The sequence below is a fragment of the Echeneis naucrates genome, chromosome 12, assembly GCF_900963305.1.
Source record: "Echeneis naucrates chromosome 12, fEcheNa1.1, whole genome shotgun sequence".
Lineage (NCBI taxonomy): Eukaryota > Metazoa > Chordata > Actinopteri > Carangiformes > Echeneidae > Echeneis > Echeneis naucrates.
The window spans coordinates 11187535-11213410 of NC_042522.1; the positions used below are offsets into that span (position 1 = coordinate 11187535).

Here is a 25876-nt window from a genome sequence, read left to right on the forward strand (position 1 = left end):
TTTAATGATCGCTGCACTGAGACATTGCAAGCTTCTTTGCAAATTATATCTTTATCAGAAAATCCCTCAGAATTTTTAAACATAGTATGAGCTGAAGAAAAGCAACAATGCAGATTTCGTGGTGCTTTTTATCATCTTCAGGACTACATGGTAGCGGTGCTGAATTGCACACTACAGATTGTGGCTTTATTACATTTGCCTTGGCGCTCTCGCTCCCTGAATGGCTTCGCTTTAATGGCCTAAACAGGCCAGAGTCATTGGATAAACAAGAGTTTAGCAGAAGAGAGGCTGGGTCGGGACAGGAGAGAGGCGGGGTGGAAATGGCAGGTTTTTGCGGTGATTCTAGGTCCATATGTCAGCAATTTGAGGGCATTGTGTACCTTGGCCCAAAACAGAGGCTTCATGATCGATGGCGGGGTGAAAATCTCCCAAGTCCCTGGCGCAGAGCACAGACAAGCACAGGGAAATTGCTTTCAGCTGATAGCTTCATTTTGGTTGACATTTATCAAGTGAATTACCCCTGTTCCTTTCAAATGTTTACTACTACTAGCACTGCCTTTTGACGTACATTTGTGCGCATGCATGCATGCATGTGTGTGTGAGAGGCTGCACTTGTGTGCAAGTGAGACAGCAATAAGGGTTTGTCTATGGAAGTTCTGCTGTGTCCTTTGGTGATTCCCCACAAAAATATACAAGTGTAAATTAGTTCAGTAAACGTTTGATTTGATAGTGCAGCCTTTCATCCATTGCTGCTGCACTTAAGGAAAGATTTACAGAGGTGCACACTTTGTACTTAAAACTGTAACTCACAGCTTTTCCAAAAATGGATATGCAAATGTTGAAAACACAATAGTTCACCTTTTTCAAATTAACTGCATACATAGAGTTTTGAAATAATGAGACGTAAGTTTATCGGTGAAGTGACTCGGGCCCAGGAGAGACAGTTAGTTATATTAGTATCTAGCTACGCTTTTCTGCACATTAACTAATACACACATAGGTCATAACAGACCAGATGAAGAAATGAAGCAAGATTCTGTATTAAATTGAGCAATTTCATTTGTTTAGTTCAAATGGATTGAGGTTTTCATTTGCAAAAAGTAGAATTTATCTGTTCTTTCAAAAGTTGCATCACTGAAATGGGAGTTTTTAGAAGTGGGCTTTGTTGCAGTGTGCTTATGGAATCCAATTTTGTCACTTTACTGTCATCAGAAAGCTCAAATATCTGAGTACAACTTACCTGCAGAGTGTTCTCCATCTCAGTTTCTCCATCCTTGCCCCATGTTTCGGCTGTTCATGTTGATTTCTGTATTGCATTATTCATGTCTTTTGAGAGAAGCTTGTGACAATGGTCTAATACTAGTTTAGTGAAAAAAAAAAATAAATAAAACCTACGCTATTTTGTATGGCCACTGTGTATGAAAGAAAAGATAGAATTTATAAATGATGCACCTCTGCTCACTCTCCTCCCTTTGTGCTGCCTGTGATTACACCCCTGAGCATCAAGCTGTGCTGCTGGGGCCTGTGTGCCGGGTAGCAACCGAGCAGGCCACTTCAGGGCAGAAAGATCTGGTTTGTTAGCGCGCACACACACACACACACACACACACACACACACACACACATACACACACACACATTCCCTCCTCTCTCTCCTCATCACCTCTGGAGTATAAAGAGCATCAGAGTGCGAGAAGCCACCGTGAAGATCTCATCAAGGATCCAATCAGCGCATGAATATGAAATGTACTCTCTTCTTTCGATGTGATGATGGGGGAAAGACACTGAGAGAGCCTGTCTGAAGCGACAAATCTCTGCATATGCAAAGTGAACTTAAATTTTAAATGGATTTGATGTTCACTAGAGTATCTCTGACCCCTTCAGGGATGCATTAACAGGCTTGGAAGAAAAGAATACGTGCAGATTAGCCTATTAATATTTATAGATGTAATTGTCGGAGCTGTGTGGCATGATGCTTTGTTGTTCCTGGTGTAATGCAGACCACGTTTGGGCCTAATCCAGGTGGGCGCTCTTACTGGCTCTAACAGGGAAATGGCTGGCCATTTAAGGAGGAAGCTGGATATCCTAATAATCAGGTAAACTAATACTGGGCGGTGAGAGTGTTTCCTTCCGGAGCTCTTGGCACGTCAGTCATTCACAGAATTACTCCTGTCTGGTCTGTGGGCCTTTTTAACTCAATGGAACGTGTGCTCCCTCCCCCCACACGTGCGTTTAAGGAGGACCACACGGGCCCCCGTGGATATCCACAAGTAGGCTCCCCAACCGTCATAGGGTCCAACCAGACGGTCCACCAGTCTCTCTCTCTCAAACACATACACACACACACCTACCTCGTGTTTCCTAAATCCGAACAAAGCGTTCCTCAGTCTAAAGTGGTTAAACTGTCATTTCAAATCGTCTGGACATCATGATTACTGGCATGGGAGGAATTATATATTTAGCTTTATGTCCGTCGCTATTTCCTCCCCCCGCCCTGATCTGAAGTGACTAGTCAGTAGTGCCCTCGACATTACTATCTCTGAGGAGTTTAAACCTTCCCCCAGGAGACAAGTGTAATCAAGGGCTGCCAGCAGGAGAGAGAGAGAAGGAGGGAGGGAGGAAGGGAGGAGGATGAGAGGTGTTGGAGACCTGCAGTGATGGGATAGTGAAAGGCAAGACAATGGACCCAATTTACACATTTATCTGTGTCTCAGTCTTAAAAAAGAACTTCAACATAGAGGCAAGGATGCCAAACACAAAAAGAAGTTCTGTTTCTTCTTTCTAGGATTCTTAGTGTAATGTTTTTAGAAAATAATGTCCCCTTCTGTTGTTTTAACAGACCTTTGCCTTTGACTAAACACTAGTGGGAAAAGTAAACCTATTTTTTCTCCACGAGAGGTTTAAAATTTAATCAGATACAAGAAGGCAAATGCTTTTAAGACTTTTTTTTTCGGGCCATAAGACACTTTGTTTTTACAGTAAACCCATTAAAAAAAAAAAATGTGCCTTTTGTGAAGGATTCGTCAATTTGAGTCCTACAAGATCCAAATTAGATTATCGCAAAACAACAGATTATCAGGATGATAATGACATTTTATTTATACATCAAATAATTTTTTACTAGATTATCTTCCACACTAGAATGAATATATATATATATATATATATATATATATATTTATTTATTTATTTATTTTTTTTTTTGTGTAAGATTTTCAAAGAAAAAAGTTTAACAGTTACAAGAAAATGTAGTTCCTGCCTGCTCCGTTTGTTGATTAGAAAGAAAACTTGCATTTAGACAAACAGACATTTTGGGCATGGCGTTGTTAAGAATAATGTAACATCCCCCCTCATGCTACCACTGCCAACCCCCTGAAACTGCTGCCTGCAGCGTCTCATCCATCCTGAAGAGAGTCATTCATCCTCCATAACGTCACTTCTCGCTCATAAATAAAAGTGACCGTTAGGAAAGCAGATGAACGCAGCCAACGGATTGGACAGGAAGCCTGTTAATCTGCAATCCAATCCAGTCCTAGTCTAGTGAAACCTGGCTCAGCCTGGCTGACCCAGGCCTGGGAGGAAGGAAGTGAAGGACTCAGGAAACAGTGTTCAGAGCTTTCACCAGTCATATCCATCACAGTGCACAGTGATGGAAGCGTGTGTGTGTGTGTGTGTGTGTGTGTGTGTGTCCGTTTCACCAGTCATATCCATCACAGGGCTCTGCCTCTACGTCTGGGCAAAAGAAGTGGAGAGTCATTAGAGGGGCTGGGCTGCAGGCTGCAGTGCTGCACTTTAACTAAACATCTTTTCCATAAAATAAATGCTTCCAGGTTACTGTGAGTCTCAGAGAACCCAGGTCGCCGAGCTCTTGCTGCCACTCATCTGATCTCAATTACCAAACAGACTTGGTCAGAGCCAGCAGAGAGTATGAATACAAACTAGAGTTGTGTGTGAAAACACCAGTAAGGACCAGAATGTGCATCATTTTGGGTTAAATTAAGACTCCCCATTCCTTCCCATCCCATCCACATTGTCTGCATCTAACAAAAAATGTCATCACACACAGTAATCAGTTTGTTGTTTTTTGCCCCCCCCCCCTTTTTTTCGGTTTGTTTGTTTTTGGCTTTAACTAAACTCTTATGTTTTATTATGAGCGAGTAGACACAGTTTGTCTGACCTGAGAATTTTCAATTGGAGCATTAAGCTGAACAGATCGAACCAGAAAGCCTCTTTGCTCTTATCTAGCTTTAAAGTTGGATGATTAACTAATGGCCCTCCAGCTCTGTAGGTCTGGTCAACCCAGTTTCATCAATTTTTCTGCACGGGCACATACATATTACGCTCAGTATTTATGTGTCTCAGCTTTGTGACTGCACACGCACAGTCTAGTTAATGGAAGTTCACTTTTGTGACTTCTTTCAACAAAAAAAGCAAGTCCCAGTATTGTAAGTGTAAATGACTTTATTTTTATACGTGTCACTATCTGGCATATTCATTGCTGCTCATTAAACTCTAGAGGGCTCCCAGAAGCTGTGCAACCTCACAGCATAGTTTGTATGGTGTGATACGGTAGGGTGCCTTTTTTTTCATAGGCCATTCTGTCATTTTAAATCATTTTCAGCACTAATGTTTCTTTTTTATGTCCCAAAAAGTCCTTCCATCCTGCTGTACCACATCACTGTGTATGATGTCATATGTCATACAGTTCCAATCGTCAACATTTTGTCATTAATATTTATTTATTTAATATATGACCATATCATATCAATTCCTTTTTATGTTTTTAAGGGAATCATATCATCTCAGTTTTAATAGCTAGCTATCTTAATTCAGTTATATTTATAAATATATCAACATACAAAAATATATATGTGCGTGTGTGTGCGCGCACACCTATGTCCATCCATTATTGAATAATTGTTTCCTGATGCTTTCCTGGAATATTAATTACCCTGCGATGAATCTGCCTCTGGTCAGGGAGGTTGCCGCTGAGGCAGCGCATGCAGGAGATTGTGGGGTTAACTAGCATTTTGGGTGTGTGTATCAGCTCTGTTGGAGAGTTGAGTTTCAGGTTGGATCATTTTTACTCTTGGATTGAACTAAATTAATGAGAATGTTTGAGACAGCTGGACGAAGCAGTTGTTAATCAGCAGAAAAACGTATTAATAGGTTTGTGTCAGTTACAAAGAAAATGTTGAAAGAATAGAAACACTAAGCTTGCATTAAGTGTTCCTCTTTGGAATTTACTGGTGATGAACAGCAATAAAATGGATGGTACAAAGTCTCTTAGATTACTATGATGAGATTGCATAGCATGGACAGTGGGAGAGTCAGTTTCAATATACAAAGTTTACTTATTGGCAAATAGAAACTGACGGAAAAAATCCCTTTTTGCATGCCTGGCGTCTGAGTAATTTTTATTTTTCATTTCTAAACATTATTTCATGTATTCATTTTCAACCAAAATCAGAAATCTTTGCATGGCTCACACAATGAGCTAGTATGAAAAGGAGGATGGCACCATCTAGTGAAACTGTATTGTAATCAGGGAGCAGAGCCACAGCATTTTCTTTGTGATCTAAGAAATTAATAATAATTCAATTAAAAAAAAAAAAAAGAAAGAAACAATAAGCGCTTTTTAAATTCAGATAGTGCAGATTTTATGCCTGCTTTAGGTACTTATCCAACTGCCCTTGCACAATAACCCACTTCTTGTTTTTCTGTTAGTGCATGCCTGAAATTCCAAAATATTGAAATATATTTTGTATTTCCATTATTTTATATTGCTTACTGTCATCTCGAAGACTATGGTATGTGCAGTAACAGCTATGGCCACTGTATTTGCCTTGAATAAACTGGCATTTGTGTTAATGTTGAAGTTGCTCTGATTGCGTTGCATTACACTATGTCAATCAATCAATCAATCAATCAGTCACACTTTATTTATAAAGCACTTTTCATACAGATGTAAACATATTATATATGCCACATTAAAGCAGGAGTAAAAAGTCTACCAGAGCATTTCCAACTTGCATGCAAAAATATGGCTAAGCGATCAGTCATGAGCCAGTCAGACATTTTCTTGGTGCACTTTGCTCACTGATAAGTCATCCTACAGTAGAGGCAAATAGACCTCCCATAACCAAAGTGAAAGAAAACAGGTCTTCACCACAGCTGAGACTGCAGAGGAAAACATGAATTCTTCAAGTTGCTGAGCAAAGCACAAAATCTGAACAAAACGAAACAGATTTAGGTGCAAGTTATTCAATCAGTATTTCCAACGAACAGCAGAAAATTGAAAAGAAAGCTCACTTCGTGAATATATGTACAATCATTGCAACAAGCTTGTCTAAATGAACAGCTGTGTGTTTATTTCATGATACGATTGATGTATGAGTTGGTATCAGTAATTATGATCAAGTTAGAAACAACCAGATGGCCAGAGAGCTTCATACACAAAGTCTAAGCCAGATACCCTGTTCATGACCGCGCCCATGCCACCTGCAATCTGAAGGCCCTTGAGAAGATCTGGGAAGAACAATTTGATACATTGCTAAAGTCCTGGTTTGCAAAGCTCCCAATAGGCTTCTAAATTAGGCCCCAAATACCTTTTTTAAAAATTTAAGTTAAAAGTTTTAAATTTTAATCTAAATGTAATAAACTTTTTGCACGTCTCAACATTGTCATTACAGGTTGTTGAGTGCCAACTGATATCCATATACCCATTTATAACTGGCTCTGCAACACAGCTGAGTATGCAAAAAGTGGAATGAATACTTTCTGAAACCAAGTGGCATTTTCTCCTTGTTAAAGTCTTCAACCTCTTGATTCAAACTGCTGCATTTGAGCCAACACTGGGTCAATAGCTGCAGTGCAAAAACACACACTCAGACCTACAACATTTCCCCTGTGGCCCCTCTGACGGTGCAGTTAATGAAGTACAGGTATAAGAGAGGAAAATATGCAGCACACAACATGATGGGATGCTGAGTGAAAATCTGAATCACCATTAAAACTTTGTTGGATAACTACATTAGGCAACATAACAGGAACACCTTTAAACTAAAGTTAGTTAATAGTACTGGAATTGACTTGAGCACTTACCAGGAATTTTGACAGATTCACTTCCCCTTTCTCTGATAAAGCTTAAAAACTGTTGCTGCTTTGCAAATAATGTGACAGTAACTCCAATAATCAGCATTCTCTTTTTCTGGTATTGCACAGAAAAGAAACAGAAAGAAGTGCAGTGAAAATGCAAACTCACTTAATGGATTACTGATTTTACCATGCAACATCTTAATTAATTAGTTAATTAATACGGGATAGAGAAAGTAAGTGAAATGAAATACATTCCATTTATTGGAAAGGTCCAACAGAACATTACTTATATACAACAATGAATGCACTATATTACATTCAAAATATTTTGCAGCATTTTGGGGGTTAATGAAAAAATGACCAGTGCATCAAAAACAGAAAAAATATGTCAATGTAACAAGCACTCAATATGTTTCTTGGTGACAAACAGTTGTGTCTTCAGTACTTTGGAGCGTCAATACTTTTCTGATTCCGACTGTGTCTTTGAGCACGGGGCAGTGTCCAGGGCAGGCTGTGACCAGTACCCTGCATCCCCTTCTTTCACTCAGGAACTTCCTTAGGGAGTCATCAAACAGTTGGTTCCCTTCTCTGTACCCATCTAACAACAGCAGGACCTCGCTGGACCTGTTCAGCATAGTCCGCAGCTGATGCTGGGTTGATGTCTTTTCTGGGAGAGAGAGCTGTATCCCTATTTCTTGTAAAAGGTCACCCTTCACATTACTGCAGTTGACATATAAAAGGAGTTGAAGGATGCTCAGATCGAGGGGGTTCGTGAGAGCCTGTGTGGGTCCTTCGGTCCATGAAGAGACCAGGATGAGGGCTACAGCTGTCTTCCCACTTTCTGGTGGTCCCTCAAGAAAAAGTGTCTCTCCAGCTTCTGGAAGTAAAGCTTGAAGTTTTAAAGTTTGGCCCTCACTGAAAACGAAAGAGTTGAGATTGTAATCAGGTCAACATTCAAAAACAATCTACAGTCATCTAATAAGAATGTTTATTTTATGTTTATGTTTTTTATGTTTTTGTGACAGCAAGTTTTTATAGACATAATTGAGCAGTCTTACATGCTGCCATTGTGTTTTTCATAAATGGAATAAAGCTGAAAATAAATGATGATCCTTTTCACATTAAAACCCAAAGAACTCCCACAAGAAATCACAAGAACACAATTTTTAAAAGAAGTTTTCTTCCCCTCATAATAATAACAATAATAATTCATAATTGAATAAAACAATGAACAACCCTAAGAATAGTACAGTAATCACAAAATAAAGCTACACAATCAAGAGTAAGCTGACAATGTAGCAATTAATGTCCCATACTTTTCTGCAAAGGAATCAATGTGAATAAAGGACGAGTACTAATGTTCTCAAAAGCATGTGCATGCTGTAGCTGGAAATTATAATGTTCATCAGTATTTTTGAGCTGTTTTGTGACTCACTTGTTTTGGAGCCTGTGAGACAACTCTGCACTGAAAGGGCCCCTGTGGTGTCTCACCTCTCTGCTGAAAGAGATGTCATAATAACGGGTTTTCAGAAACACCCCCAGGTTTTCCTCCTCCAGATCTACAGACAAGAACACAATGAAAGAACACAAACTCATGAGTGAATGTAGGACAAGAATTCCATCTGCCTACACAATCACAGATTTCTAATGGAAATTGTCTGTTCTGAGAAACCCTAACCCGAAAACCTTTAAACGGTGCCCAGTCACTTACCTTCATTAACATGTATTATTGTGGCCTCATTTTCATTCATTTGTTGGCCTGATGGAAAAAAAAAAATGTTAGGAAATTCAACTCAAAACATTTTTATATGCACTGATCAGCCATCATTACCACTGTCAGTGGTACAGAGAAGCTAAGCCAGTTCTCTAAATTGCACAATAACTGGCTTTTGCTGTGGCTGTGACTGAACGGGGAAAATCTTTATAATGCTCAAACACTTCTTTTGACTCACAGTTAGCAGCAGTAAAAGGCTTTCCTTGCCTGTCCACCTGAAGATTCCTGGTGTTTTGAGCGATGAATCCTGTCACAAAAACAACACTGCTATTACTCTTCTGGGAGATGATGATAGTCCTGCTTAATGTTACAACATATTGTACTCCCAATTTCTATTATGTACTTCATAAACTGTTATATATATTTGAATAGATTTAATTTCTCCTTTTGAAGTGTGCAACATATAGAAAGATTGCTATTATCATTGATCTTCTTGCCAGAATAGCACGATTCACTCTTTCTTGGTTCAAGTTTAAAAGAAAGTCACCCACATGGTTGCCAATCTGCAACTGCCGTAAAACTTTTTATAATGTTATATAAAAATGTGTGCTAACCCTTCTATTGAAATGATGGTGGTGTCTAGGGGATTATACATGTGATATACTGAAAAAAATCACCCATGCATTTAAAAATACCTTCAAATTCCCCTCCTACGCAAATCAAGATCAAGTGGGTGTTTCCAAACTTTATAGTTGTGATAAATTTGTTCCTATAAAACTAAGTCATGCTCTTGTGAAAACAAGCAAACTCATATGCTGATAAAATTCCCTCCGAAGCCAAGTGACCTGGTACCAAATTCGATGTATGTGTACCAAACATAAATCTATTCACGACATGTACTTCCTCTTTTTTGTGACGAAATGGTGTGAATCGACGTTAATCACTATCTCTATGTGCACTCGTGCTCACTCACAATTTACAGCTGAAATGACAGTGCAAAAAATTTTCTCTCGTGTGCTAGTGCTATTGGTTGTGATGGCTTTGAAGGCTACAGGATCATAACAGATCAACGTATTGAACACAGCTCTACGCTGTTTGGAAGTGAAACGAAAGGTGAATTTTCCAGACTGGCTGGATATTAAATGTATTTTATTTGTAGGTGGTTGGAGACATTTGAAATATAACCAGTGAATACTTGCAAATTTATGCATAAATCCAAACAACTGGATTGCTCATATTTCCTGTAAATATTCTCTCAGTGTGCGCCTTCATGGAAAGTCCAGCTCTGTAGGACAACCAAAACTATCCCCACAGTCCACTTTCAGATCCTATGAGATTCTTGCTGAATAGATTGTAGAAAAGCCATGTCACAGGTACCTGTTGCTGTGACTCACTGTCTAATCACGTTATCATATAAACGTAGATAAACAAATAGATTTGTTACCTATATTGTTGCCATTTGTCACTGTGCCACTTTAATATTTTAATGTAGCTGTATGTGGGATACGTGTTATACCTGGTTGTCAAGTTATGTAGATATAAATGGATTGAAATCTTCTACAGATGCACGCTGTTAAATCCCCTTTTTGGAAATGGTACATACCTTTCCTTCGTCGGTACATGACCACTGCAATGATCATGACAACCATGACCAATCCTATGCACAATGCAATGAGGAACGTGTCGTTCTGTGCTTGTGGATCAAGTATATCATCTGCAAAAAGAGTGAATCAGGATTCGTGTTAAATGTGGAGTTAAAATGTACAGCGTCACATTCAAACGGTGATTCTTCTGTGTTGAACACCTATTTTTTTCTGGCCTGGCCTCTACTGAAACAACCAGTGCAAGAAGTATCCAGATCCTCTACTAAAGTAAAAGTACCACTGTAGATATAGAAATATTTCATTACAAACAAAAGTCTTGCATGAGAACTTGTAAGGGTGCAAAATATTGGTTGCATATTATAGTTAAATGCTTGTTGTATTATTCATCTTCATTTTAAACATAGTTGGCAACTAAAACATTTAAATTAATGAAATGCAAAAGAACATATTTCCCTCTGATAGGTTGCTTGTGGGTAGAAGTACAAAGCAATGTAACATGGAAGTAAAATGCATTTAAGCAATGTATTTTAGTGATTGCACTTGGAAAGAACCAAACATACCAAAGAGAAACAACTACAGACTTCCTCTTATTGGTTAAGAGCACAAAAAAACAAAACAAAACAAAAAAAACAACTATTGAAGTGACTTCTTCTTGTGTAATATTTTTAATGAGCTCTGTACGCAGCCTTGTCTTCCTTTACTTTTGTTCTTTTTTTGTTGTTATTGTAGTTATCAATTCATTTAGCATCAAACTAATAATAAAAACTGCTTCATTGATTTTCTTGTCCAATTATTCCTTTCACTTAGCAATGATTTTAAAACTAACACTCCCACACAGCTGAAAATAAATGATGATCCTTTTCACATTAAAACCCAAAGAACTCCCACAAGAACTTATCACAAGAACACCACTTTTAAAAGAAGTTTTCTTCCCCTCATAATAATAACAATAATAATTCATAATTGAATAAAACAATGAACAACCCTAAGAATAGTACAGTAATCACAAAATAAAGCTACACAATCAAGAGTAAGCTGACAATGTAGCAATTAATGTCCCATACTTTTCTGCAAAGGAATCAATGTGAATAAAGGATGAGTACTAATGTTCTCAAAAGCATGTGCATGCTGTAGCTGGAAATTATAATGTTCATCAGTATTTGTGAGCTGTTTTGTGACTCACTTGTTTTGGAGCCTGTGAGACAACTCTGCACTGAAAGGGACTGAATGGAAAATGCAAAATGTCAATCTAACTAGGCTTTCCGCTTTAGATTTCTCTATCAAAAGGAATGAACAATGATAATAGGAAGCAGTGGTATGAAGTGATAAATGCAAAAACATGTTTCCTTTGTCAAAACAAGACCCAACTTTTTACTGACTGTTGCTTTATGATTCACAGTCTACAGAGTCAGGAGTACTCTGCTTCAGCTTTTTAGCTTTCACTTTAGTGTATTCATAATAAAAACTTGTAGGTTATATGGGTGAGCTGCAGGAAACTGCTAAATCAGCATAGCTACAAAAATGCAGTGGGACGTAATAAACCTTCAGAGAGTAAAGAAAAGGACTGCTGATGACATGAAAATCGCCCATGTCAGATTCGACCAAGGAGATGTTGTAGTTACATGGAATATGTACCTGGAATATGAAATGCTGCAGTGCGGCCGTTGCTTGTGAAGTTGCATGTGTAGTTGTTCTTGTCTGATGAGTTCACACGTATCCAACTGGTCACTCGGACCAGTTGGTCTTGGGTTGTTTCAGCAGTGGTGTTGGGTTTGACTCTCTGCAGGTGTCCATCCTGCCACACTACAGGCGACTCTGGATATCCTTCAGATTGGCAGGTGAGCAGCAATTCATCCCCCCCTGCAGCCTTCTTGATGCATGTAGTCACTGCTTTATAAGGTGCTATAGGGGATCAGATCGGAGAAATAAACACATTGACATACTTAGAATTGCTATTATATGATGTTTTTTATTCTGAGAAAGATGTGTTGCATAGTGTTGATAAGAGGAGGATGTTGACTAAATGTGATACTAATGGTTGGTTGCTTTCTCTTTCAGAATGTGTATCACCCTCAACTGCCTGGATATGACCATGTTTCAGAGCCATTGTGCAACTATTTTTAAAAAAGACAGACAGCACAGAAGTTTGGGACTAAAAACTGTTAAACCATCATAGGCTTTGTGCTCACCTATTACAGACAACGTTATTTTTTTATAATCAGCTCCTTCTGCAGTCTGCACCAAACACTGATAGGTGCCGGAGTCATTGATCCTGAGCCTGGAGACCTGTAAAGTGACAGAAGAACAACATACCCTCAGTGCCATGACGTTTTAAATGTGCCTAAGCTGGTAAAATGGTCTAAATGAACCTGGATTCTGTTGCACTATCCCTCGTTTTATCTGCTCTTATTCTGTATCTAGGGTTAGGGCGGGGAATAAATGAGCAAGGACTACAGGATCAGTGGACTATTTGATACTGACATGAGTAACCTCTAACAGAAATGAATGAAAAGGAAATGGTAAGAATAAACAGATGTACCACATCACTTTGAGGATAAACACACAACCTGCCCAACAAACACATCATTGCCAGTAATGACCTGCAGCTTAGCCCAGCCGTCTTTCAGCTCCTCAGTTAGAAGCTTAACTCGTCCTTGATACTCCTGAGATGCAGAGTGCTCCACCCCGTTAATCATTTTGTACACTTCCCAAGCAGCGGAGGAGGTTTTCCATTGCCACGTCACCTTCAGGTCAGCTGTCAGGTTTGTCGGTTTAGGATGAAACTTGCAGCCCATCACGACATTTTCCCCGAACTCCGAAGTGTACACACTTTGCTCGGACTCAACAGTGAAAAAGACTGCAGGGAAGTAATGCAAATGTCAAATTTAATCTAAATGTGTTTCAAAGACATTAAATGTTTTCTAAAGAAGCAACACAGAGGATCCAATAGGGTTTGTTAAAAATTATGTTGCAGAGCAGCTCTGAACTGGCTTGTGTCAAATCTAAACAGAAAGGTTTTAATAAATATGATTGTCCCATTGGTGCTCATTTACTCATAAACATCCAAGTTGTTTTACATACCTGCTATAGATGGCTGAAATATGACTTGCAAAATTACAAAAACCTGCCAGTCCATTGAGACCTAAGGAGGAAGGAAGAGGGAGTTTTATAGATGTTAACCTTCATTACATGTTTGACTTCATGTTCCTGGCAACATGAGTCATTTTACTGCAGTAGCCCGAATATGATCTCCACTTCCAGGACAGCTTTCATATAGTTGTGAACCTCAGCCAAAAAAAACAAACCAAACATAAATAAATAAATAAGTAAAAAAAAAAAACAAAAAAACCCCCAAAACATGTGATTGTGAACTCTGCATTACTAAGCATGAGTAATGAAAATTACTTCCTATTCTTCTAAGGAAACAAAGAAATCACAAGGTTTGTCTGACTTGGGAACTGTGCAAATAAACACACACACACACACAGACACAGACAAAGCTGAGTAAATTTTGAATGACTTGAATGACTTCTATCTGCTGGCTTTCTCATTTAATGACACACTCCGAGGTAACTCAAACAAAATGAGGGCACTTGTATGAACAGATTGCACATCTCAGCTCTGTTAGGACCGAGCTTCTGTCCGGTGAAGCTTTGATTCCACAGCCCCTCATCATACAGTTTATGAACAGTATTCAGCTCTTCTCCATTCATGCCTTTGAATGGGCTGTGCTGTAACTGAACATAGTTGTATTCACACATAGTGAATACAAAATACAAAAAGTCTGTTGTTTGCAATACTAACTAAAAGTGTAATGTATTCAGGACTCTGAGCTCCATTCAAATACCCCCCCCCCCTCAAAAAATGTAAAATAAAAATAAAAAAATAAATTGCCAATCTGATATGTAAAAATAAAAACAGTGAATGATACTAATATTACTTGATAATAATAATAATAATAATAATAATAATAATAATAATAATAATAATAATAATAATAATAATCATTCATCATCAAGGATGATGAGAATAATTTTTTAATCATCAATATATAATCTAAGAATAACATTTGCTCTGAATCGGTTATATATCGGTAGTGATGTGTTCTTACCTGCTGGTTACAGAACAGTTGTTTGTGTTTTCATGAAATATTTCCTTGTTCCTCTCACTGTGAACAGTCTGCATGGGCTGCAGACGCTTAAATAAGGGCTGGAGTTTCCTCTGTCGCCCCCGGCACGCCTCCGGTCTGTCGGTCTGTCAGTGACGGACAAGGAGGGATGTTGAGAGAATGAAAATGTTGAGAGCAGAACACGAGCCAGTTAATGTTTTAACAGACTCGATCTCATTATTGACGGGAAAGCAGTCAAAAGGAAATGCGATAAACGCTTTGACCGAATAAACAATCGCGTCACTAAAAAACTGCATACTTGTTTACCTCTGAAATGTAAAAGCGTGTCACGTGGGCTCTTCAGGAACTCACATCAGACAGTCTCCGAAACTGTTACCGTTTTTTTTCCCTTCTGCCACTGTTTGGTCTCAGCTATGACATCAGGTGGACAGTACAGATCATGAGTCATCGAAAATACTGTATAGGTAAGAACTGGGTGGAATTTATCCGCATTGGTGTGAGCAATGGGTGGTGTTATTGCCCTTGAAGTGGCAATCATAAAGATAAATAATGATGATATGAGGAAGTATACAGATGTCTAAGTAAACAATGTATCCACACAATAACATCAAATTTCTCTGACACAGATAAAATGTTTTTACCAAAAATATTATGAAAGGAAAGCGATAAGCGCATTGTCAGCAGAATTAATTAAAAGTGAAAGTATCCAAAATGGCTCAAGTGTGCAAGCATTTTGTGCTTGGCAGTTTGGCAAAGTAGCAGAACGGAGAGTACAATTACCACAATATTCAACATAAAACCTTGGCAAATATAAGGTATATTCCACCCCCTGGTCAGTCTGCATTTGTAAGAATACATTTCAATGCACTCATATCTTCTCAGCAGAAGATTTTACAGAGAGTTGCTCATTCATGTGCAGAAAAGCTGGATGGACCTTGAGTAGAGTCACAGTCAAAAATAAACATGTATGCCCTACAACAACAGCAACTAGATTCTCAGAGATAGTTATAGGAAAGAAAGGAAACTCAAAATAAAAAAAATGAATGAAGTAGTTTTACATTATTCTTTTTAAATATAAAGATAAAACTAGTACAAACAAAACTGACTTGTGCTGTCATGACTCTCAGACCTCCTTTGTCACTCTAATGCAGTGTGCCAAGGTGCTTTAAACTTGAATTTTCAGTCAGTACTGTTGCACAGCACACAAAAGCATGGATACATCTGTTCATACAAGCCATCGTCCAGTTGTAAGGAACTGAACAAATTCACACAACATATCAGTTTTTCACAAAGAATAATTATCATAAAGTTACCAGCCAGGTAGACTCCCCATATTTAATGGGCTGATATATATCCAGTAATTCCACAAGAAATATCTGGCAGACATTGGACTGTCCCATCTACAGTATGACTGTACGAAACCTTTGTGGGTTTTCCATATGCTTACTTTTGTTCGTGTTCAGACATGAGTTTATTTTTGTAGTACGGGAAACAGCTGAATTATCAGACTTTTCCTTGTTGTTGTTGAATGTATTCTGGAAACTTTCCCCTTGGAAAATCTCCAGCTAATGTTGGCTTTACGATCATTATCATTCACTGGTGAAGAAGATGAACTACCTGAATAAAGTGTGTGACAAGGAACGCATGTCATGCGGTTACCATGACTGGAAACAGCAACACTGGTTAATGAGGCTTTGACAGCTGTCACCTAGATGAGAAACTACTGCGGAAGAATCTCTGGTATATTTGAGACACTGGACATATTTGACCATGAGGTCACAGTTATTTATACTCTATATTGTGATGTAGTAGCGTCTATATATATATATATATACTATATATTGCAGGTGTTTTGCTCCATGACTTATTTATGTTGAGGATAATAGTGAACCTAAGCAGTTAAGGAGGGTGACAGTGGGCCAGGCATAGTGTTGTTATGCACTGATGAAAAAGGATAGCTTGGCTACAATGTAAAGATATCACTGAGGTGCATTTCATTTTCTCTTTCAGTGAGCAAGCCACAACATGATAAATGGGTTCTGACTCTTCCATGAAATTAGTGCAGTAAGTCTTTCCATCTAACATCTACAGTAATGCACTCATCTACTCCACTGACTATTTTTCTTTTCTGTTGCATATTAAATAAACACTATACAGTAACTAAGTTACACCTCTTGATATTTAAAAAATTTACAACAAAAGTAGTATATATTGTATTATATTGATAGAAGTAATTAAAGTAACTATATTCAAGGTTTTACTTGAAAGAATATGGCCTGTACTATTGAAAGTTAATGCTGAGAAAACCAAATACTAATACTGCACTATTCCACCTATTTTCAGGTTATTATCATTCCTTAAACTCTCCCGTGCTCTTCTCATTTTATCCATACATACTTTGGCTTTGATGTTGTGATTGGTAAGCCCAGTATAAAAACATTCTTTATAACTTACCTGTTGAGTATAGACTTAAAACAAACAAACAAACTGTTTCATTTATTTTTTTACACTTTAAAGTAAGAGTTCAGATCATAGGACATTGTGGTTAGTGCTGTAGCCACACAACAAGAAAGTTGTGGGTTAGATTCCCGGGCGTGGGGCCTTTCTGTGCAGAGTTTACATGTTATCCCTGTGCCTGCTTGGGTTACCTTCGGGTACTCCAGTTTCCTCCCACCAACCTAAGACATCAGGTTTGGGTTATTCTGTGACTCTAAACTGTCCGTAGGTCTGAGTGTGAGTGTGAGTGTCAGTGTAAGTGGTTGTTGGTTGTCGATGGACTGGTGACCTGTACAGGATGACCCCTCCTCACCCGGTGTGAGCTGGGATTGGCTCTAAGTGGTAAACGTTGAATGAATGAATGAATGAATTCAGATCATGGCAGGCAGTAGCAGTGTTGACTTGGACCTCTGAGGTTCCCACAGTGTCCAGCAGAGGAAGCTATTTTCAACTAATCCAGCCAGCGACCACGGCACATGTCAGCACGGTGACACATGACACGTTTTTAAACTTTTTCTCACACTTTTTTGCACAAAGCAGCAGCCTGTTGATAAATTACAAACCTCCTCAACGTGACACACTCCTGGCGAGAAATCCTCCTCTGTGTTACAGTAATTTTGAATGACTCATTTCGCCCTGTTATACCGGTTTTAGCGTACAAACGATCCTCGTTGTTGACTAATGCAGTGCATTTAGCGTTTTATTTTGAAACTTTCACCGGACGTACAGCGTTCGTTATTTCCTGCTTGTGTCACGTGACCGTTGACGGCGCGTATAAGGAAGTGAGCCGCTGTCACTCCGTACTGTAGTTACTGCAGACATGCCCTTCACTCCATAAGTCCTGTTCTTGTGAATGTATCGCCACAATATTTAGCTCAAAGGGTCATTAGGTATGTATGCTTTTCATGTCCAGTCAGCTGAACTCACAGTTAACGTTTAAACTCAACTTATTGCCAAATTTAACACGAGACGAACTATTGTATTTGGGAATATTAGCACATTTTGTCAGCTAAATGACAATATGTCATTTAGCTAAAAATGTCAGTCAGCTAAAAACTGCCCCTCAGGTAGTTCGTCCCACATCTTGCTGGGACAGTGTTTGCATGCAGCTGCCAGACAGAAACATGAAAATGAAGCATAAACTTTAACTGTTCAGAGTGCCTAGACTTCCTGAACCAAGTGAAATGCCAAAGCACACGCAGCAATAAACATGATGTGTTTTTAGCATGGACCTGTTAGCTTGGTATTTTGGCCCATGCTGTGTGTGCAGCAGGATTCTGACTACTGTGCTTTTTGTCTCCAGAAACAACAACAGCATGGGGTTTCTACTGTCTAAATCCATGGATGCAAACTTCAAAAAGCAGCAGGAGTTCATGCTCCACAATGCTCGGCTTCAGGTGAGTAATGGGAATGTTGCCCTTTTTCATTGGCCCCATGTCCTTCATGCACCTGTGGCCTTGTGGTACCTGTGTCAGGTGGATTGCTGAACCGGACTTTGATGCACTCATACTCTATTCTCCTCCATAACCAAAATGAAATTAGGTCAAAAGTATATGGCTTGACTGCCAGTGGATATATATATATATATGTGTGTGTGTGTGTAAATCCAAAATCAAGCAGCAGAATTTTAATTGCTCTTTATCTCCATGTTGTAATTGATATAACCATATAGTCCTGCTCATTTCCAGTTCATTTTGTCTGCATTCATTGTGTGCATCTTGCCACCACTGAAAATGAGGACTCTGCTTCATTGTCTTTAGCTTTATAATATCTGTTTAGTTAAATTACCCCTAATCAAACTAAAGTATAAGAAATATGTGCAAATGTGGCCATAACCATAGATGTAAGGTTTGAGTTTGAATCTCAGCATTTACATTTAGACACAACAGTATTTATTGCCGCTGTAATTTCATGCTTTTTTTTTTTTTTTTTTTTTTGAATAATGGATTGTGTTTTTCTTCTCCTTTTTGGGGCCAATTTGTTGGGATTTATTTGTGCCTGGAAGCTGTTGAGCAGCAGGTGGGATGTGTGACCGTCATTACACCAATGACATTATCTGACTCAGACCCAGGAGGTTTCTTGTGTTTTCTTCCCCTTCATTTTCTGATGCTTTTGTAGCTGTAAATAAGGTGGATCAGGACTAATATTACTCAGTGATGGCAAATGTTTGAAAATTGAGTTTCAGAGCGCCCTCATTTGGATCGTGACAATGACTCACAGGTGAATATTATGTACCTGTGTAAGCATTGCCCTAGTGGGACCAGATTGTTTCACTGATTTATTACAGATACATAGATAATTTACATAAAAAAAATCTTCAATGCAGTTAAATGACTAATGATGCCTTTTAACAGACGATAATTCTTCTGGGTTTTTTTTTCACACTCAACAGTCAAATTATATTTCAACATTACAAAATCTGATGAGGAAGGTTGGCCTCAGAAATTTCCAAATATCCATAAAACATCACTACTGCCACCCACTGCATTAAGAATTCAAAGAAGATTGCTTGCCAGTGGTTTCAAAGCACGTCATTCATAGATAATTGATCCTTGCCATGCTTTTGCCTTGTGGGGCTTTAAGTAAAAGTCACTGGGTATTGTGTTTGAACAAGTCAGTCTTCAACATAACTCGAAAATTTGCTAGAAATGGGTTTTCTTATATGACTCATATCTTGACGGTAAATGGCCCCTCTGAAATTTTTGTACAGTTTATATTTAAACATGGGTCTTGATTGATAATAATGGGGTTCTGCTTTTTATTCAGGCACTTAACTCAAGTGCGTTTGAGTGTAAATCAGGTGATCAAAGACCTGCTGAAAAGGTTTTGATTAGAATTCATTGTTTTTTGTTTTTTTTTCACCACTCTGATTAATTCATCACTTTTTAAAAGAAATGCCAACCTCCAATGACAAAATAGATAAAACCTTAGTGATAAAACTGGTTAAACTGTGAATTTGTGCACAATTTATGTTGTACACAATCAGATATTCATATTCTTATATTAGCATATATTTCTTGCAGGTAGTTTTCGGGGGGGCAGATTTTTTTAACACTGCAATATGACAGTAAGTCAGCATTAGGATTTCTGCCACATAATATTTTGAACATTATGAACATTTCCAAAACTGTACTTTTCCCCTCCTTTCAGGATGCAGACTGTGATGACTTGTGTTTATCAGTTTTCCAATTATTGTCATGTTCTTTAGAAAAGAACAATGAATAACAATGAATTTCCCATTTAGATTTTTCTCGTTTACTTTGTCAATTTTGTAGAGTCCTTTATACTTCTCTTTGCTGTTTTTTCCAGTCACTGTCATCAAGAGACACCAAGAGACATGAAGCTTTTGAAATATTCTTGAAAGACACATAGCTGATAGTTACACAGTTTTGCTGTGTCATCTTTATATAGTTTAACCTTATAGTTATTGAACAGAGTCAGACCATGAAAACATGAATATAAAAGTAATGGTCAGATAATGGTCAGTGTCAGAAACTAAAGCTTATCTTATATCTAATCATGTTGACAGAAAGCACGACTTGTCTGGCACAGCAGGGTTATTTTTTTGTTTATTTGTTTTTTGTTCTGATCCTGATCACTGTGATTTTGACCAGGTAGGCATTTTGGATGTTAATTTTATATGTTTGTGTTCATATTTGTGAGGTTGGAAGTGGATTCAGCTTATGGTTGGCATTAACGAGTGTGGTGAAAGAGCAGGACCGGCATGTTGATGCTTTGATACAAGACATGCAGTTTCTGGATAGCTGAAAGCTTTAGCTGGAAGAGTTAATATTTGACAGTATTGACAGGAATTATTGAATAAAATATTTCAAAGTGGGGAAATCTTCATTTCAGTTTATCATTCAAGTAAATTTTCAGCTGGTGAGCTGATAAGCTTGATAGTATAGGGATGCTTGAAATAAAAACAGAGACAGGAATCAGGTAGTTTCCAGATCATTCATCATTCATTATGTTGAAGCATCCAGTATCTGTGGCCTCCTTCCTGTTTTCTGGCCAGGGTAAGAAAAGGGATAACGTCAGAAAAGGTGATATCTCTCTAACTGTCAGCAGAAACCCAGTATCAGACATTTTTCACTTCCAACGGTCATAGTGGTGCTGGGAATGAATCGGTAATTTCCCTTTGCAGTCCTTGGAAATGTTACTCTTTGAAACATAATTAAGTGTTTGACTCGCCTGCTTATAGTTTCTGTTTCAACATGGTGTAATTTTAACAAGGCATCCTCAAATTCTCTACTTTGGCCATAGTTGGGGAACAAACATTGTTCCTGTCAGTTGCAGTTCTACAAAAACTTTACTCCACTCAGAGTTTGTATCTACTGAATATGAAACACTTACCTCTTAAAACTTTGTAAGTTCCTCCCTCCTGGAGATGATAGTAATTGTAGTAATGGTGGTTATATCAGTGATTTCCAAATGAGCAATTTTCACAATGATACTAAAACTCTGTGTGTGTAGAAACTGGGAAATTCATTCCAGAGGGGATGATAATTGTCTCTTCTTTGATGTTTTCATCCTGAATGTGTTTGAATTCTTCGTAATTGTGAGTCAACCACTGAAAGGATGTCGGTAAAAATTGTTTGTTTGTTGATAAGCTTAGTAAGAAAGATGTGTTCAGTCCTGCTTAATAACCAGTTTCAATTTGGAGCAATACAGTTTATGTACAGTACAGCAACAGTTCTGATTGATCGCTCCCTAATCAGGCTAACAGGATACTTTAAGAAACAGTTAAAAGCTTGATTGTTCATAATCATGATAAGTGCCTTTTACTGGACCTTTACCTGCCTGTGACGTCCAGGCCTCGCTGACAATTAACACTCCAGAACAGTTTCCCTGATAAGCCATTCCTTTCCCCTGTGATTGAAATTTATTAGCAGCTAAGCCAGTCAGTAAATCAAACAACTTGAATTCTTCACATGGACACATGTGGAGGACAAACCAAAACCAAAGGTGTTTGATTAGCCAGTTGGTAACTTTACTAGCGTTGGCAGTAAAGTATGTGAAACTTGTACAAACACTAATGAAATATATCCAGTATTAGATTTAATTTTTCTCCTGGGGAAGCAGGACTCAGCATTTGTCTCTGTTGGGAAAATAGGTTTCCTGCAGTATGCATTTGTGCATTCATGTATAAAATAGGAAAATAAAAAAAAAATAAAAAGAGAGGGGGGGGGGGGGTTTGTTTGTTTTTTTTGTTTTTTTTTTGGCCCTTGACTATTAAGATTCAATTAAGTGAAATAGTACCTGCAACTCAAAAGATAGTGGCCATGGTGAAAACACAATGAAAGCTTAGTCAGGACTTGGTGTTGGCTGTTTGGGGCTGTGAAAAAAACTGTGGACATGTCTGAAATGTCACAATCCAAACAGAACTTCAAACATGTTTCAGGGTTGATTATAAAGAACCAATTATTTTGTTTTCTACGTAGCATATGTTACACCATTTCTGATATTTTTTTTTTTGTTTTTTTTTTGGGAGAACTGATTTGTCATATCCTTGCTAAAAGCGGATGAGTTGTCACCATGGAGACAATTTCTCACTCTGAAGGTCTGAGGGAGGTTTGACCGTTCCTCCTGCCTGACAAGTTAAAGACATTTGGTGCAGAGAGTTGGTCCATATGAAGTCAACTCCCTGCAACATAAAACACTGTATTCTCTTCATCTACAGCTAAACCCCAATTCCTCTTCAGCATGTCGTACATTTAGCTCAGTTGAGCAGCTTGAGCGTGAAAGCCAAGCCTGAACATTTAAAATCAGACTTTGTACAGTCAGTATAGTGATATAGGACTGTAAAGCCTTTACTCTGGGGAAAAATGTATGAAGTGCTTGTTGGATGTGTAATGGCCTTAAAATTATTTCTAGCCTTCTTTTGTGGCATCGTTGTGTTTTGGAAAGGGTTCTTTTGACTTATTCATTTGCTCGACTTCTTCATCTTTACATGCAGAACTCAAAAATAGACTTTTGAAGAGGCCTGTCACCATTTGTCTAACAGGCTCCACTCATTCCAATACATTCACTTAAGCTTAAGTGCTGCATAATGATCTGCCATTAACACAGATCCTCAGAGAGAAATGTTTAAAAATCACAAATTAAAATGCCGCTTCTCCAACATGTGGTAATTTACATCATTAACTTATGTCATTGATTTATTGGAATGGGGGGGGGGGGCTTTTTTTAGCCTTGGCATCATCAGTGAGGTAGGGTCAGTTTCTCATTAAGTGGGAACAAAGACTCCTCTTTGACATATTCACTTTTGGAGAAAAAAGGCTTTTTCAATGAGAATGTCAGTCAGCTCAATAGCAGCTGTTTTGTAGGAAGCTCAGATTCATGTGCATGGCTGATCTGGTAGATACAGTGTCAGTGTCCCTGTAATTGTCTCTGTCAATTTCAAGTTCACAATGATTCTCTTGCTGAGTAATAATAATAATTATTAAAGAAATTCGACCAGTATGTTTAGAGACACATATGCAATAGTACATTTTTTAAAAATACGCTTGTCAGGACCAGATGCTGCTTCTAAATTTTCTTAAACATTTTGGTATTTCATTTCTGGTATCAATAACAATTATTTCCATAAATAGCTGATTAGCTGATCCGGTTCTAAAGTTGTACATTGAAACATTACATCTTCTTTGTTCGTTTGTTTGTGTGTGTGTGTGTAGATGGAGCGTCAAATCCAGATGCAGAACCAGATGAGGGAGCGACAGATGGCGATGCAGATTGCCTGGTCCAGAGAATTTCTCAAATACTTTGGTACATTCTTTGCAGTGACCACGCTGGGACTGACAGCAGGGTGAGTTGTGTTACTGCCCACCTGTAACAGAAACTTCTGAGGTATTATGATAACATAATACTGAGGTATTATGTTAGAAAATAAGATTTACTCAGTGGGGCCTTTTTCCAGTTTTTGGTAACAGTAGAGTGAGAAAACAACCTGCCCTGTGCATAGCAGCTATCAAGTGTAAGCCTCACCAAACTGAGTTTTCGCAGTCTTAAAGCAATCACGCTTTGTAGTGCACTGGCCTTTACTGCTCAGTGTGCGATGTTTGGTTTGTTAGACACAGTAGTCACATCCAATTTAATCAAAGTTATCTGAACTTTAGTTTATAGTAAAATGCTAAAAGCCACAACCTATAGGTGGCACTATGCCTACATGACACATTGAAGTGGCTTAAGCTGCAGCAAGTGAATCTGACCTACTCTCAGGATTTCTCTGTTTCTCTGTGAAAATTAAAATTAAAAAAGGAAAACAATCTCAAAATGTCTGGTTAAATTTTATGTTTTTAAAATCTGACTGTGTAGCCTAAATGAAGGTATACACTGAGTGTAGTTATTTATCTTTAAAATGTTACTCTTTTTGCCTCTTCAGTGCCATTAAAAGAAAAAATCCAGCCCTGTTGGCTCCCATCGTTCCTCTCGGCTTCATATTTTCCTACCAAATGGACAGCGCCTACGGGACACTTGTTCATCGTATGAGAGGTAAACTACACAACATCAACATCCCTACACTCACTGTTGACCTCCATAGACAAAGCTCTAATGTCAGTCAGAAGAAAATTGCTAAAATTGGCTTTAGTCAGGCCGTACCTACATGTGGAAAGAGATCTACATCACAACACAATGTATTTGTTCTTTTATTAAACCTTTAGGGGAGGCTGAGTGTATCATGGCGTCTGAACATGACCGTCTGGACTTGCCTCTTGGGACTCCAACATTTGATAGCATAGAAAAGGCCCGTCGTGCTAAAAGCAGCCTTGCCTCCTTCTTAGAGAAGTGACAGGTTGGTTATTTGGGAAGAAGTTTGAATCCTCCAGTCGGCGCTTTCTACAGTCCTGCTTTCAAAAAACATTCAAATACCATCTGCCTTTTAAAGTTACAGAGTCTGTGGTTTGCACTATTTTTCTACCATGGACCTCAATGCAAGCAAGTATGAACATAATGACTGTGCTGTTTTTGTTGTTATAGTTGTTAAAGGTGCATCAGCAGCCAAACACTAAATAAGAATATGAATAATACTTAATGAAGCAGATCAGCTGATGCTTAACACCAGTTCAAATGTTTAGTAAATAATGTCTCATCTACAGCATGTAAAATGCTGTTCAGTCTTCTAAAGCTGCATCAAGTCGTTTCTGAAACAGTTTGATCAAAATCAAAAATCTAACTTATTGAAGCTTCAGTACTCAACAAAGCAGTTACTTGCCCGACAGCTGGACATTCTTTTTCCTTCTATATAACTACAAACAATGAAACTCTCTCATAGCAATCAAAGTGCTATTTAACTTGCTGAGGTAGAATCGTAGTGCCACGGGGGTTTATACCAAAGCAAGATTCAGCATTGCTATTACCATCATGGTATGACATAGAAGAAAAATATGTATTGTGTGTTTATAATAATTTGAAATCATGTTCTACATGATTGAAACTATATTTGTAAATGCAATAAAATCCTTGGACAGAAAATTGTTGGTCCTTTGGTCCAAGGTGTTACAAAAATACAGAAGCAAATTTTTTTAAATAAACACCAAACAACTTTTTTTTTTTTCTTTACGCAGATGGACACAGTGACACAGAAGCCTAAACCACTTATCGGCTTAATTTCCTCACATAATTTCTTAAGCTTTCCAGTAAAATGTTCAAGACACACATGCCATTGATTTATTTGTCTCAGAATCAGAACTTGTTTTCTGAGCTGAGAGCGTGTGACTAACCTGAAGTAAAGCTATTCCCTAATATTATTTATGCAAAGAAATAATGCCAAGTACGTCACTGACATCAATCTCAGTGACGTTTTTGTGTTTGCGTGTGCGAGGGAGACGCAGA

At 38.2% G+C, this 25876-nt stretch overlaps 2 protein-coding genes across 3 annotated transcripts; one reads left to right on the top strand and one right to left on the bottom strand.

Moving 5' to 3' along the window:
- Window positions 1-5920: 5920 nt before the first annotated feature.
- Window positions 5921-14912, bottom strand: LOC115052469 (programmed cell death 1 ligand 1-like). Its single transcript, XM_029516592.1, has 11 exons — window positions 14852-14912; window positions 14528-14670; window positions 13498-13558; window positions 13017-13273; window positions 12606-12702; window positions 12052-12318; window positions 10416-10526; window positions 9051-9119; window positions 8810-8857; window positions 8534-8657; window positions 5921-8013 (listed from the first exon to the last, which is right to left on the bottom strand). The coding sequence occupies exons 3-11, from the start codon at window positions 13550-13552 to the stop codon at window positions 7503-7505; spliced, it is 1539 nt and encodes a 512-aa protein (XP_029372452.1). The 5' UTR covers window positions 13553-13558; window positions 14528-14670; window positions 14852-14912; the 3' UTR covers window positions 5921-7502.
- Window positions 14913-17829: 2917 nt separating this feature from the next.
- Window positions 17830-25876, top strand: plgrkt (plasminogen receptor, C-terminal lysine transmembrane protein). Of its 2 annotated transcripts, XM_029515151.1 has the most exons (6): window positions 17830-17931; window positions 18345-18438; window positions 23719-23849; window positions 24426-24535; window positions 24706-24836; window positions 25609-25876. In XM_029515151.1, the coding sequence occupies exons 2-5, from the start codon at window positions 18358-18360 to the stop codon at window positions 24831-24833; spliced, it is 450 nt and encodes a 149-aa protein (XP_029371011.1). In that variant the 5' UTR covers window positions 17830-17931; window positions 18345-18357; the 3' UTR covers window positions 24834-24836; window positions 25609-25876. The 2 variants fall into 2 exon arrangements, with proteins under 2 accessions (XP_029371011.1, XP_029371010.1); XM_029515150.1 differs by lacking the exon at window positions 25609-25876 and having other exon boundaries at window positions 24706-25595.

Excerpts from the sequence above, each read along its gene's own strand:
- LOC115052469 (XM_029516592.1), bottom strand. The coding sequence starts at position 13,552 with ATGGACTGGCAGGTTTTTGTAATTTTGCAAGTCATATTTCAGCCATCT. Across the intron at positions 8,858-9,050 it reads GCCTTTTACTGCTGCTAACT|GCCAACAAATGAATGAAAAT; the intron begins GTGAGTCAAAAG and ends TTTTTCCATCAG. Across the intron at positions 8,658-8,809 it reads AATAATACATGTTAATGAAG|ATCTGGAGGAGGAAAACCTG; the intron begins GTAAGTGACTGG and ends TCTTGTCTGTAG.
- plgrkt (XM_029515151.1), top strand. The coding sequence starts at position 18,358 with ATGGGGTTTCTACTGTCTAAATCCATGGATGCAAACTTCAAAAAGCAG. Across the intron at positions 23,850-24,425 it reads ACGCTGGGACTGACAGCAGG|TGCCATTAAAAGAAAAAATC; the intron begins GTGAGTTGTGTT and ends TTGCCTCTTCAG. Across the intron at positions 24,536-24,705 it reads ACTTGTTCATCGTATGAGAG|GGGAGGCTGAGTGTATCATG; the intron begins GTAAACTACACA and ends TTAAACCTTTAG.